The sequence below is a fragment of the Rhea americana genome, unplaced genomic scaffold (assembly GCF_003343005.1).
Source record: "Rhea americana isolate MKP2758 unplaced genomic scaffold, rheAme1 scaffold_5, whole genome shotgun sequence".
In the NCBI taxonomy this organism is placed as follows: Eukaryota; Metazoa; Chordata; class Aves; order Rheiformes; family Rheidae; genus Rhea; species Rhea americana.
The window spans coordinates 7749753-7764377 of NW_028186645.1; the positions used below are offsets into that span (position 1 = coordinate 7749753).

General features: G+C 36.2%; 1 protein-coding gene and 1 long non-coding RNA gene across 3 annotated transcripts in view; one reads left to right on the plus strand and one right to left on the minus strand.

Annotated features, from left to right (window-relative positions):
* Window positions 1-1186: 1186 nt before the first annotated feature.
* On the minus strand, window positions 1187-2654 carry LOC146588752 (uncharacterized). Its single transcript, XR_014897381.1, has 3 exons — window positions 1974-2654; window positions 1498-1540; window positions 1187-1394 (listed from the first exon to the last, which is right to left on the minus strand). It is a non-coding gene; the product is annotated as an uncharacterized LOC146588752 (long non-coding RNA).
* Window positions 2569-14625, plus strand: part of NRDE2 (NRDE-2, necessary for RNA interference, domain containing) — a 32751-nt gene continuing 20694 nt past the window's right edge. For both annotated transcript variants that reach the window (XM_085317558.1, XM_085317559.1), the window contains exons 1-4: window positions 2569-2723; window positions 9566-9674; window positions 11706-11927; window positions 13574-13723. In XM_085317558.1, the coding sequence (XP_085173684.1) occupies window positions 2645-2723; window positions 9566-9674; window positions 11706-11927; window positions 13574-13723 (560 nt within the window). In that variant the 5' untranslated portion in view covers window positions 2569-2644. The remainder of the gene's footprint in view (window positions 2724-9565; window positions 9675-11705; window positions 11928-13573; window positions 13724-14625) is intronic.

Consider the following 14625-nt stretch of genomic DNA (forward strand, 5'->3'; position numbering starts at 1 on the left):
ATTGCCTTCATGAAGTCAGTAGTAGTGCTCACTATACATTTTTTTGATATCATAATAATATGAGCATAGCAACAACAAAAAAGCCCTTAATTCCTCTTTTTTATTTAATAATTATGGCTAATGTCCAGGGATGCAGGACCTGAGTCTTTATTTAGGATTATTAAAAACTGTTCGGTCATTTTACTCACAAAAAGCATATTTTCTCTTTCCGTATTTTCTTTGTTGAGAAATTGTCAGATACCATCATTATGAATAGCTGAGACAATATGAATAATGACATTTCAACAAATAAACTGAATGGTTTTATCATGAAATCCACTTAGTTTATCCAGCATCTAGAGTATCAGTATCTTTAAAGGGCTTTTGAGTCTGGTTCGAACATGATTTTCTATAGACTGGTGGTAGTTTTCCTAGTGCTGAGGTTTATAGAATAAACACACATTTCAGTACTTATTCAAATAGGATTATAACAAATAGTTCCGTGAGCAGGAGTAATGAAGCTTGTTCTGACTGAACCTTTCCAGTTGTTTAGGCTCCTGTATTTTGGTTTTATATTGTTCAGTAAGAACTGCACTCACTTTGGAGTTTTCCCCTCATTGAAAACGGTGTTTTACGTTGCCAATTGTTTTCATGGAAGTTGTAGGAATGTAACAAATTAACCTCCTGTTAAATCTGCCTGAAACTGTTAATGAGTTTTAAAACTATTGGAAGAAATTAAGACAGGCAGCAAGGAGGACAAAAATTCACTCAGGTAGATAATAATTTAAGTTTTCTCAGGAAAAAAGCTAAAAATTGCATATAACAAGATAAGGTTTAAATACTTTTTCTGAAATTGTCTCTTTAGAGTTTAGCTATATATTTATTGTTAATGTGATTATTTTAGAATTTTCGGTATCAGCTTTAAGCAGATATTTATTTCTGCATATTATGTATTTTCACATTCTAATATTTTATTTCAAGGTTGACAGATGTTAACAGACTTGAACAAAAACAATGCTATCAGAATGTAAACCTGAATTTTAAAGCAAATTCTTTCCAATTTGGTTATTAGGCCCTTTTCCTTTAACCACACCCTTTTTTGTGACTTCCAGTCTATCAGTATTGATGACTCCTCTTTTCTTCTGAATCCTCTCTTTTGTCCTTATCTTCTTCTCTCCTGCTGATAAAAATGAATAATCTTTTCTAGATTAATAATAGATTAAGTTAGGAAACACAGATTAAGAAATAGTTTTCTAAAGGAAGGAGGTTACCAGCAGAATTGTACAGGATGTGACTGTTCAAGCTGTACAAATAGTTTGTGGCAGTGAACGGAGATTTGACAAAGTTTGCGAATGGTACTAAAGTACTCAGGATGATCGAGTGGAAAGCTGACTGAAGAAGGGTCTCACAGTATTCTGCAAGCAAATTATAAAATGACTGAAAAACCAACTTGCTAAATGCGAAGTGCGTACACGAAAAAATAATACAATAACAATACAAGTAACAATAGTTACTTACTATCTTTTGCCACTCAGGAATGAGCTCTTAAGAGACATCGTAGCTGAGGAGAAATACAAACAGAATCACCAGAAGGTATTATGAAAGGAATGGAGAACACGCTAGGGTCATTATAATTCCCTGTCATACATAAATCCATTGTACACCTATACCTTGATTGCTGCATGAAATTCTGGTCACATAATAGTATTAATGTAGGAGTTAGAAACTCCAGATAAACTTGACAAGGACAACGGAATGGCTTTGATACACACACACACACACACACACANAAAAAAAAAAAAAAAAAAAAAAAAAAAAAGGCAGATTTTTCAGCCCAGGAAAAAACCTAAAGTGGACACATATAAAACTACGTGGAAAAAGTGAACAGGGGCTTTAGCTTTTACGCACAATGCAGTAATTAGGCACTGGGCTTGAGACAATTCATACAATCCAATCGCAATTCATACAATGTGCAATTAAAACGTGGAACATACYGTGAAAGAAGGCCATTAGTATAAAAGTGATTATTATTTTTCCAGTTCCTTTATGGAGGGCGGGCTCMGCGATGCTATTAAGCACAATGAAAGTGCGGTGGCTGTCGCCTCTGGTCAGGAAATACTAGAGCACTGACTGCGAGAGGTGAGAGGGATCACCAGKAGGAGTTGCCCCGCCATTTGTTCCCTCTGCCCTCGCTTTTGAGGCAGGTTGTCTGGCTAATTGACCTTCAAACTTATGTGGGAATAGAGGAAACAGAGATAAATGGAGTATGACCGAATGGAATATTCTCTTCTTTAAAAATCTGAGCAATCTGCTCCCGTGGGAAGTTTCCCTGGGGAGTCGCATGAGGAAAACTGGGTGGGCACAAGGCAGGCCCACTCTGGCTGTGGAGTCCCAGTCTCCCTTCTCTTCTCCGAGGGCTGAAAAGGAGTTTCCTCCCCCAGTCCTGGAAACCCCTCAGGGATCGCGGTGGAAGGAGCAAGGTGCCTGGAGGCCCGGGACAGGGCACCGCGCCCCCCGCCCTAGCAGGCAGCCGCCCTGCCCGCCGCCATTTTGGGAGCTGGGGCGGAGGGACTACACCTCCCAGCGTGCTCGGCGCCGCGGCGCCATCTTGCACGGCCGACCGGCAGGGTAGGAAGCGCAAGTGGAAGTGGCGGCAAGCCGGGACATGGCCCTCTTCCCGGCTTTTGCCGGTGCAGCCGAGCTGGGAGAGAACCCAGCCAGCAGCAGCGAAGGCTCCCGGAGAGGTAAGGTCCTCGGAAGGCCCTCTTTCCTCCAGCAGCGCTCCGCGGGCCGACACTCGGGAAGTCGTTTCGCAGCCGCTCGCCTCCACGCGGAGCCCCCTTCCCCGCGCCAGACCTTCCGCGAGCCTTTCGCCTTCTTGCTGGGCGCGCTGACGGGCCTGCTCCGGCAGCAGCCGGCTCGCCCGCCCTCCGCGGGGACGGCCCGGCCCGCTCCGCCCCCGCGCTGAGCGTGATGATGATGATGATGATGATGATGATGATGATGATGATGATGATGATGATGATGCGGGCGCGGCAGCAGGCCCGTGGGCAATTCCTGCGGAGCGCGGCGGGCGCTGCCGTTGGGGCGCAGCCGTGAGGGCATCGCGCACCCGCCGGCAACGGTGCTTTATTTGAGATGCCGTTGAAGGCTTGGGAACTCGGTGCATGTCCGGGTCGCTTTTCTGCTTGGCCAGATCCGTACAGTTTTGCCTCTGAGTCTTAGAAGTGTTATGTAGGGTGCTGTATGCTTCATTTCAGTCCCTTAGCTGCTCCTCCCMCATATCCAGTGTGCAGTCATATACGTGCGTGTGCATGTATGTGTACACTAGCACATGTTWGATATTCATGTATAAGCACGATCCTTTTGTGTTCTCTAGTAAGGTGGGCAAATCTGAAATAGAACTTGGAATGTATTTGTTATTCTGCAGTACATGCTACTTTCCATATGAATAAAGATAYAGCTCAGGATAAAGTTACTTTTTGTGATGTAAATTTTGGAAATAGGKATATCTCTGTCAAAGTGGTGTTGGGTGCATACTAACTTTGAAAACAAAGATAACTCATAGTTGTTATTTATGTGGTGGAGAAGGTTTAATTATTTTATGCAGAAAAGAGTTTTTTTCCACTAGCCTTGCATAACTTAGAAAATACTGGGTTTTCTTAACTACCTTACTTGCTTAATAATTACTAAGCCAAATTTCAGTTGTAAAGGATATTTTTTAGAAGGTTATGAGCAAGATTATGATTCAGTTTGTTTTGGCTATCATGTTTGCTTTCTAGCAAGCTATACTGTATTAAATGAAGAACCCTGTTTGCACTCTTACCAAACTCTAAGGTCTCCACTCAGTCATAACATTTATTTCTGTTGGGAGATGGCTTTTGGTTTGCAGTCCTCTAGCACCCTTATGTCTGTTTGTCATCTAGACCCCACAGCAAACAAAAATTACAATAGAACTATTTGTGTAAGCTGAATTTCCTGTGTATGTGGTCTGCTATCAGTACTGTGAGTTTTTGAAGCCTTAGGAGTACAGGATGGTGGTTGCTTCTTCCCATGTCCTAACTAACCAGTTCTGGATTTTCCCCCAGATAGTATTGTAGCTGTTGGTACTCACCCTGCCAGTACAGTCATTTTAGCYATATTGGGGAACCTTTCTGGTAATGACACTTGGTGCAAGGAATAGTGGACGTAATAAGATCATACACCACAGCTTTTAGGAAGAGAGGAGCTGCTGTGCCAAGCAGAGGTACAGTAAGACTTCTATAGCAGTGGAGACTTTTGCTTATAATTTAAAACTCTGGGAATTAAGCCTTTAGATTTGTTATGCAAATTCTATGTCACAGAAAAGAGGTTAAGACTGACTTCCAGATAGAGGTTCCAATTATTAGCTCTGTTTCTTGAGTTATTTTTTGGGTCCACTGGAGGCTCTTCATAAGAGTATTATTGACAGAACTTTAGGGAACATCACTTGTTCATTTTATGTTTTAGCCAATATTGTGCTTTGTTTTTAACTACCACATTTCCTTGTAAGTTATAAAAATTAAGTATTAACTTAGAACTGCATTTGTGGTGGCATATATCAAATTTCACACATTCAGCTTGTGAGAACTTGAGAACTTGACTGGCAATTCTGGTATTTCTCTCTGATAGATGATTCTCAGAGCTGATATGAAGCCAAAGTCCACAAGAGACAGAGATTATGTTGTTTTTAACGTGATATGCAAAATTGAGGTGCCTTTTTCAATCATTCAGGGCTGTTTTGTAGTGTTATAAAATCTGAAGTAATAACATTCTGGCCAGATTTCATTCTTTTTATGTCTGTTCCTCTTAYAAACTTTCCTAAACTATTTATAAATTAAGTGGTATCTGAAACAGAAGTACTGCWGCACACTTGCTATCTTAGTAGATTGCTGAGTTGCAGCCACCTCTAGAGTACAAAATAATCTCACATATGTTTCCTTACAATGACATTGTCAAGCTTAATTTGTTTTTGATGAGATAAATTACAAATTTATTAGTAGCGCTGATGAACAGAGCGATGGTAATAACTAGCTTCATTGATGGTAAGCATTATGCACAGCATTATTTACAGTCTGAACTATTCTATAGTTAGGATGTCAGAATGGTTTTTACTGAAAGGAGATTTTCAGGATCCTGAAGAGCAGGAGAAGGTATTGCCTAACTCTTAAAAATTGCCTTTGTGGATGTACACTGTAAATCTTTTTGGGCTTGGGAAGGTATACAAAGAATGCCACTGGACTGCTTCTGCTGTTGTACTCATGAATGCAGACAGTAGAGTAGAAATAAAGAATGCAGGCATTTTATTGCAAAAGATCTTTAAGAAYGTAAATCTTGTCTCTGCAAATATTAAACTCTTCAGACATTTGACACGAAAAAATAGTTGAAAACAAAGTAGAAAATTTTAAAATTAAGAATGCATTTTAATGTTTGAAATATTTGTATCCAGCTAACTGATTCACTGGAGATTATTTACCAGGAAGTTTTGACTTGCCTGTTGTGTAATGGAGAAAAATGTTCAGCTCTTTCCAGAGTATTAAGTCACTTTGATTAAATTGTTCAGAAAATACTGTAGTTGGAGGATTCTAAACATTTCCCTGGTGTGTCCACAGAGGCATATTGACTGTGCTACAGGGGTTTGGCTCTTGCAGTATGATTCTTCAGTATTTTAAAAAGGCAATTTGATTTCATCTGCTCAGGTAGAACCAAGCTGCAGGCACAGCCGGAGGATTAATGTTTGACTCTGTTTCTCAAGGTCAGTTTTCCTTTGTTGAGGACCTAACAGTAATTGAGAATATCAAAAATATGCTTATGCTTACTGTTGTAAGCATATCGTACTAAGGTTAGCGGATGACTTCACCTGTGTAAGGAAATAACAAACTTTCAGGTAAACTTAAGCCAGAAACGTATTTTAAAAGTTTGTTAATAGCAATTTATGCTGACAATACATGTTATTTTCCTATTTTTAAKACCAATTTCCTCTGGAAGTGAATCTGGCACGTGCTTGCTGTGTATCCCTCTGCCAGTCAACTTTCCAACATCTCTCCCTCAGGAGTTTTAGCTCTTCCATCAAATTTGTTGTGAGTGGGAGAGAGGAGTGGCAAAACTAAAGGAGGTCTGTGAAAATCTCCATTTGTTTAGAAAAAACAAATCTAAATAGCTTTTTTTTTCATAATTTTCCAATTTTTAAAGACTGAAATTTCTAGTCCTGCTAAGGATCTATTTCTTCCTGTGGAAGTTCTTTGGAATTACAGTGCCTCAAGGTTAAGGCTTAAGGTTAAAAAATTTAACATATACTTTGGTATGCAAAATTTTCTCCCTAATTTTTTTCTGCCCTGTCTCTTAAGTGTTTAAACTGTCAAGTAAAATAGAAAAATACACTTGTATGCATTAATCTTTGCAGGACCTAATATTATGCTCTTGAAATCAATGAAAAGCCTATTTTGGCACCTACTGTGTTTTATAAGACTTTAAATCAAGGTCCTAAATGTTAGGCATATCTTTGAAGTTTTTTTGTAATGGTTTTGAAATTTTCAACTTTTGAATTCTGAATTTTGTCACCAACAACTTTGTATAATTTAATTATTTAACTTCGTTCTACTTTTGCTTAGTTTTTTTAAAAACATGTAAAGTAGTGTTTTATTAAAAAGTGTTATTAGTATTAATGTGTATAGGGTCCATTTGAGCTGTAATTCTTCATTCAAATCATATAAAAATATAAAACCTACCTTACAATACATACTTGTATTTCAGCCAAAATAAATGTTACTGAGAAATGAGTTATTACACATTACATAGGGAAACCATAATTTATTAAGAATAAAAAGTAGCTCTGAGGCTACAAGGAATACTTCTGTATCTGAAGGTTGTTATTAGAGATCTGGTCAAATACAAATTAAATATGTATAATACATYTTTGGAATAGATGCAATGATTTTAAGGAGGTCTGTCTGGCTAATAAGTTCTAGTTTTGTTCTGTCAGGTCATATACTTTTACTTTAGTGACCCTGCCAAGCAATAAGTATTTCTGTTTTGTTGTATATCTGAGTGATATTACACAAATCAGAAGGAAATCTTCTCTCTCTTTTTTTAAGAGTATTAAAGTTCTTTATTTCTATAAATAAACAAAAGGTCGTATGCACAGATTGCTCTAGATTTACATATGTGCAACTAAACTCAATACTGGGTAATCTGGACCAATGTACTTGCTCTGACTTCATCTATATTTAAGGAAGACTAGAGTGCAACCAATGAAAAAATATTTCAGACATACAGTTTGCTCCTGTGTTCCTTTACACCACCACTTCATTATGAAAATGATTAGAAATAATTATATATATGGAAGATATATATATATATTTAAATCAGAATCACATTAGTCTCAGGTATAAGGCAGAACTCTGCGGAGTGACATTTGTTGAATTAATAACTTGAAATGATTATGCAGTTACCAAGTGTATGAATTTTTTGAATTTGTGTGTATTTTGAATTGGAATTGCTGCAGAATTACCTGTGAAAAATATTTTGATATCTCCTGGAAAGTACTAAATACAGTTCTTCTTAGAAATAATTCTGATTGTAGGTTGGTTCTTAATATATTCCTTACAGGAACTAAATAAGAAATTAGCACAACACTTCATTCCCCAATAGAGTGAATAATTCTTTTGACAGGTGAATCAGATATTGCCTGGAAATTATCCAGCATAAATCTCTTACCTTTAAGCTCACTGAATGCTTTGGAAAAATGCTCTGTGGTAGATTTACAGATTAAAAATCAAAGACACTTACTTAAAATGAGGGGTTCTGTGATAGGATAGATTATTTTACATTAAATTCAATTAAATAATGGATTTTTTAAATGCTTTTAAATAGACAAGTAAGGATCATGGTTTTAAGTTCAATTTTAATCTAATTTTGCATTAATATCCTTAAAGTGTTTTCCTAGAGAACAAAATGATTATTGTGATGATCTGCAGTGAAGTATAGCGTTTGCCTTAGATATGTCCATTCTGGTTGCTGGGCAGAGGGATACAGAAACTATGCAGCTGAATTTTTATTTACTAGACTATATTATATGTTTTGATGAGTTGAAGAGTAATGCATGACAGTGTCCTATAGCATACTGGTTGGAGTACTTCTGGGAAGTGTCTTTTGGTCCTTGCCACTTCTCGTTCCTTGAATTGTGAGCTCTTTGCTGCACGCAGATCCAAGTTCACATGAGACGGGGAAGGTCACCCCCACCAAGGGCCCTGTATTCTCCGACAGCTAGGCCAGTCCCTTGGGAGACGAGGACTGGAGCTTTGCTTGGTGATTCTTACTACTTGATGAGTTTAATGTACGGTAACAAACTGTTTTGCAGCCTGCTTCATTTTAAGTCCATTTGTGGAAAACGATTCAGGGACATGAGACGGAATTTCTGAAAGAAATACTTCCAAAGGAGGAGAGAGATTTGGCTTGGCAGACAGTGAGTCCATGCTGTCTAAGGATTAGAGGTCAGTGTAGTCAAAAGCATGACAGGAAGATCACTGAGGCAAAGATGATTGTAAAGAACATGAGGAACAGGCAGGGAGACAGTTTATTCCTGTTGTTGTCTCCAGTGGTGTGGCACCTGAAGGGCTGCAGTTGAATTCTGTGCCTATGCTAAATAACCTTTCTTGTGACTGCAGAAAGCTTATTATAAACTATTCTAGAAGTGAAATCTCTGTGAAAATTTTTGTAGATGTTTTAATATCAGTAAAATTATCAAAATCAAATTAGCAAAAAATACCCCTTCCATGCCCTATCAACATTTAGATGATGACCTAAAGGCTTCAGGTGTAGAAGTAAAATGTTAAATGCTAACTAATATATCAAAATTAATGTCAGTTAGTTTTTTTTTTCTTTTTYGTGCTATGTAAAAAGATTAATGATATTTCAGTGGTTAGAGAACTGAGAATCTAGTGATATATTGTAACCTTGTAACCTTATATTAAAAAAATGATAGGGATACCCATTACTTATACGAATTCTCAATAAAATTGTGTTAAATATTTTCCATACAGGGAGTGAAGTATATTTTGTAATTTTTGTATATTTTTGTAATTTATTACATTATTAATGTAATAAGGTATAATGCATTCACTAACTACGTTTCTCCATTAATTAAGTCCTTCTGTAATTTCTTCAATTCTGTTGTCCAGATTGGGGTCTTTAAAAAAAAAACAAAATCTCCTCAGTATTCATGTTTACCATGTAAACTATGGCAGCAAATGAATCATCCTATCTCTTTCTGGTATGAACTTCTAAATATTATGGTTTAGGGGGTTGTTTGTTTTWWTTTYYTTTTTTTTCATTTAAAGCTTAGATTGATGTCATGGGATGATTCTAATCTCCCAGTGTTTTACTTTGTTGAAATTCAGTAATTTGCTAAATTGGAAATTTCATGGGAATTTCCAAAATGCTAATCTATCACAAATGACTTAGTGACGTTTGCTGTGAATTTAGCTGTCTGCTAACTAGATGAATTTCCACCTTTTAGACAGCACAGCAGGCTACTTTGTATTTATCTCACATTTTTCTTTATCTGCAGAATTGGACTGGCTTAGTAACCCAAGCTTCTCAACAGAAGATGCACTATTAYTGCATCAGCGCACTACAGAAGCTGCAAAACTCACCCCTGAAAAATCACCACTAATAAGGTAGAATATATTTTATTATCTTTCTAAATAGCCTCGTTCTTATTACCTGCTTATCTTTTGTTATATGTGATCAAATTCAGGAACTTTCAGTGCTGCTTTTCATTTCACTGTTCACTATTTAAAAGGCCCGAACTCAGTCATGTATAACAGTATGAATAATGCTTCCATGTCCTTTAACTTAAAATAATGAGAGATTATACTTACATAATTACATTCCCATTTTCTTTTTTGCACAGCTGCATTTAAATCATTGTTAGTTTGACAGGGAGAGGGAACTGAATGATCATGATTCTTCATCACTTTTGAATGTCCTAAGTGACCCTTGAAATAACATAAAGATTAAGTATCATCTTTGTGATTTCTCTCTGAAAACCAGTTCAATCGGCCATTTTGCAGTCAAGTATAGGAAATTTTTTACTTTTCTAAAACTAGCTGAATATGTGAATTAATGAAATATTGCATATATAAAGTTGTGCAGCAGCACAGAACATACTGATCACTGAAGTGGCTGGTTATATTCTTTTACAAAAATGAGCTTTAAGCAGGCAAGCTAACTGAAGAACTGGTTGTATTATGCAACCTTCACTAGGTGTTATACTCTACATATCTAGACTATAACCAAGACTTAATAATTAATGGCATCAAGTTTCAGCTGCAAAGTTTGGAACCTTAATTAGATAAATTTGTATCAAATAAAGCCTATTTATGTTGACTGTTGCTTGTAGTGAGAGAAAATATTTTTGTAATAAAAATCACAACTGAATACAACTTCCATATGCCTCTTGTGTTTACATATACATATACTGTGTGAATGAATTTTTTTAATCAGTCATTTTTCTTTAAATATATTCAAGTTTTTAGTATTATAAAACTAAGAAATTCAAAAATTACGCTTTAAGTGGAATGTTATATAAAAACACTTCAATCTTTGAAAAGGAATTTGTCAAAAGTGTACAGAGAAATGTTTGATTTCTCTTTTTGTCTATTACTAGCATACACTCTCAGTTCAATTAAAAGTAGTAATTCCACAATGTTGGGTATAGGGCAATGTTGTTCATTTATTGTAAGACATGCTGATCGCTTCTCCTGTGGCATCTTTATTCCTAGTACATTTAAACAAAGACACTGGTTTATGCAAGACTGTCTGTGGATGTGCTGAAACACAGCACAGCTTCTGAAACAATGCATTTTCTTTTGCTAGTGTATTACAAATGTTGAGCCTTGCCACTCCTTTTCTTTACTGAAATATTCCCGAAAATTTCAGACACTGTTTAAAATGAGTTTCTGTCTTAGTTAATGGGTTAGTTATATTGACTCTTAAGCAAAGACATCCATCATTCCAGCTGATCATTATTATGAGAGTGTAGGTAGCGCATACAATGAAATGCATACTTTTTTGCGAAAAGTAACTGTTCTTTTTCTTTGACTTTTTGATAAGTTAGTTGTCTGTTATGTAATGTTTGTTATTACATTATTATATGATAGCATGAATGCTGTAGTCACTCAAACTGGTTCCTTGAGAGATAAGAGTTGAATATTTAGTCTGAAAATGGTTTTAAAATACATTTTCAGTATTTCTTAGTAAATCATGAAGAATCAGGGAAAAAGAATGCAGACACTTGCATTTTTTCTTTTGCAGGTTACCCTCAAAGATTTCTGATCTTTCTAACTTGGCCAGACTTGGCTTAGCAAAGTTGTTAGGAACTCCTACCAGCTCAGGTTGAAAATCAAGTTGTCCTCTAATTTGGTGACAATAACAGCTGGATATTTATGCAGTTCACACATCAAAATGTCTTCAACAGTTAGAACTTTTTAGTACTGGTAGTCAATAATTCCAGAATCTGAAAAAATAAAGATGATTTTCATTTAATGCAGTTTTATATCCCATATGTAGTATGTGTTACTGTTAACTCTCCAAAAATATAGGGAGAATCAAGGTAAAGGGTAAAATGACTGCAAGCTTTCTTAAGGTGATTTTTTTAATAGTTTTACTACTTAAGTATTTAAGGATTTCTTTTTTTTTCCAAGCAGGAATACTTCAAGATCAGATCTGTCAGGGGAAAGTGATACAGATGAGACTGTAAACAAGACAAGTAAGAGAAGAAAAAAGAAGAAAAAGCATCACCAACATAGGAAAACAAAAAGGAAAACCAGAGGGGATTCCAGTAGCAGTGAATCAGACCTTGACTCTAAGTGCATCAAGGACAAAGCCACAGGACGTGGCAGAAATCGTGAAAAAGAAGCAGCAGTAAAGTATGTACTTATTAGTATAGTGCCAGATGTAAATCCAGTGTGTTCTTCTATCGGTCTCTTCAACTTAGTGAATTAATTTTTTCTAAGCTTTGTGTTAGTAAACCTGTGTTCAAAGCAATAAAACTGAAACTAGAAACACTTGTTCAGTCATTTCTGAAAAATTATGACTAAAATATGCTGTGAAGTATTGTTCTTCAGGACAAAACAGGGAATGGCAATAATGAAAAAAATTTTAAAGACCTATAGAGTCTTGTTTTGAGTATTTTGTAAGCTTCTGGTTTGCTTTCATGGGCCTTTGATTAGCTGAAAGAGTTTGGAGAGGGATTGTATTTAATATTGTTCTTCATTAATATGAAAGACTTAAAAGGCAACTATATTTGCCTTGTAATAAATAACAACTTCCTCTTCACAGTTAGTTTCCTTTTTCTTCCATATTAAGACAAACTTACATGAATTTAACATTATTTTCTATTACATCCAACCTTTAGCCATTTTTTTGATATATGCTGTGTGCTTCGTACGTTGTATTCATGTGACATGTAAATGGCTATTTGAGTGTCTGAAATTGTTTTATTTGATTTATTTTGTTAATTCCAGGAACTCTAAAATATATAATTAGTGGAGATGTCATTTTTATATGGAATAAGGAAATAGATTTCTAGTGACCAGTGAGGTCTTTGAGCAAAAAAAGAGGTTGTATGAATGCACTGAGTGTTCCAATTTCCCATATGTAACTCTGCATTTTTTTTTTCCTTCTCTTGAATTTTGATCATCTCATTCAAAGTGTCCCAGTCTAGATGCAGATTCATGGAAATTCTCATCCACTTTCCATATAGGTCACCTTTCCCTGTTTTTCATCATTTTGCGTATTTTAGCAGCCATTTTGCCTTTCTCTGGTTCCCTGGTTCTTGATATTTGTTTAGTATCAGCAGCTTTGGCTGTGATTCACAGCACTGCTGCTGCTCCTGGGGAAGGAGTGAGAATTTAGTGGCACTGAGAAGTTGTTGTTACAGCTGGGAGTACTTCAGGCTGGCCTGGACTTCACCCTGGTTTTGTGCTTTTCCCAAGGTAGATTCACGAGGAGTTGAGACTACAGGCTCACAGGAAGGTATTTATGCCCAGGGCTGATAACATTGTTTCCCTGTGGAACAGGGAAGCTGTAGTACTCTTTGGAACCTGAGCCACAAATCTCTGTAAGTGCAGTATGTCATGTGAAATTTTAGAAAGCTTCTCAAAACTATAAAACTCGACTGCATATTTGGAACATGAATTCAGATGAGGAGTTCAAAGTATCCTATAGTTCTTAGGCAGATGGCAAGTTCTGCTTAAATAATTTCTTTAACTATAATCTATAACCACTTTCTACTTTATACCTGTGCATTTGATAAAAAGATTAGGCTTACCATTTTAGATTATAGTTTACCAACCAATTAATTGATTAAACCTGGTTATTGCCTTAATCTTGGAAGTCGTGGAAATGCAAATAGTCTCTTTAGTGTATTTCCAGTTTGTCAACAAGCGAATAACTTTGCAAAAATAGTTCATGTACAATGACTTTGAGTAAATTACTATGAACTACAGAAATGCAATACTTTCTGGTTTTGTAAATGCTGAAATATTTACAAAATATTTCTCCTTTTCTTCAGTCTAGATGACAAAACATCAAATCTTACTAGCAATCGCTTTATTTGGCTTGATGATATCCAGGCTTTCACAGCAGAAACGTTCAGAATAGACAAGAAATCAGATCCTGCAAACTGGGCCTACAAATCTCTGTATCGAGGGGACATAGCAAGGTATAATATGTTGGTTTGTACTTGGACTCAAGCTATCTCAGGATTCATTAACTTCAGTCTGATTGTGAAAAGTTTAAAATTCAGATTTTTATGTTGAAGATGAGAGAATAAGAGCGACGATAACAAATATCTGAGTAGCTTAGGTCAGAATGTAACTTTATATTAGATGGAAATACTTTGAAAGTCAAAAGATCCCATGAAATAATAAAGTGCATCACCTTCATTTTTCTAGAAGTATTTTCTATGTAGTAGCCTGTGGGTGTGTGAACTTACAGAACTGCCATTTGGAGATGGCAGTATGGGACAGATCAGAAAGCATGGATTTGAGGTCAGAAATCTCAGATTCTGTTCTAGCTAATATCTGGGCAACTATACTTTCTGATCTCTTTATTGAGCTATTTGTGTCTAAAAGGGAAAATGAAGATAAATGTTTCACACTGTATTTGTGAGATTTAATAACTTAAGCGGTTAAAGATCCTTGCGTGAAGGTGCAAATACTTTTTTAGCAAATGGTTTGGTGTTAGATCACTCGAAGTGTTTACTCAAAAAGTATATTTCTTGCATAAGTTGCTCTATTTCAATTGATAATAGATGAAATTACGTATTTAACATCCTTGGTGGGATACAGTATTATTATTCTTCAGAGCACATATCCATGCAGTAACAGAGAAGCCCATCTAAGGGAACRTGCACTTGGCTTATGTATTATTTGTGCCCACCTTTTTCTTGATATTCTTAAGGAAAAAATGTTTTGTTTATGTTTAAAATGTAATTACTTGAGGAGGGGATATTTATGGGGCTTACTTTTAGTAGTGTATATACCTTTGCAGTGAAATAGCCTGGTTACAGTTCATTCCAATTTCATGCCACCTTCAGATTCACCTATTGTTTGAGATAGAAAG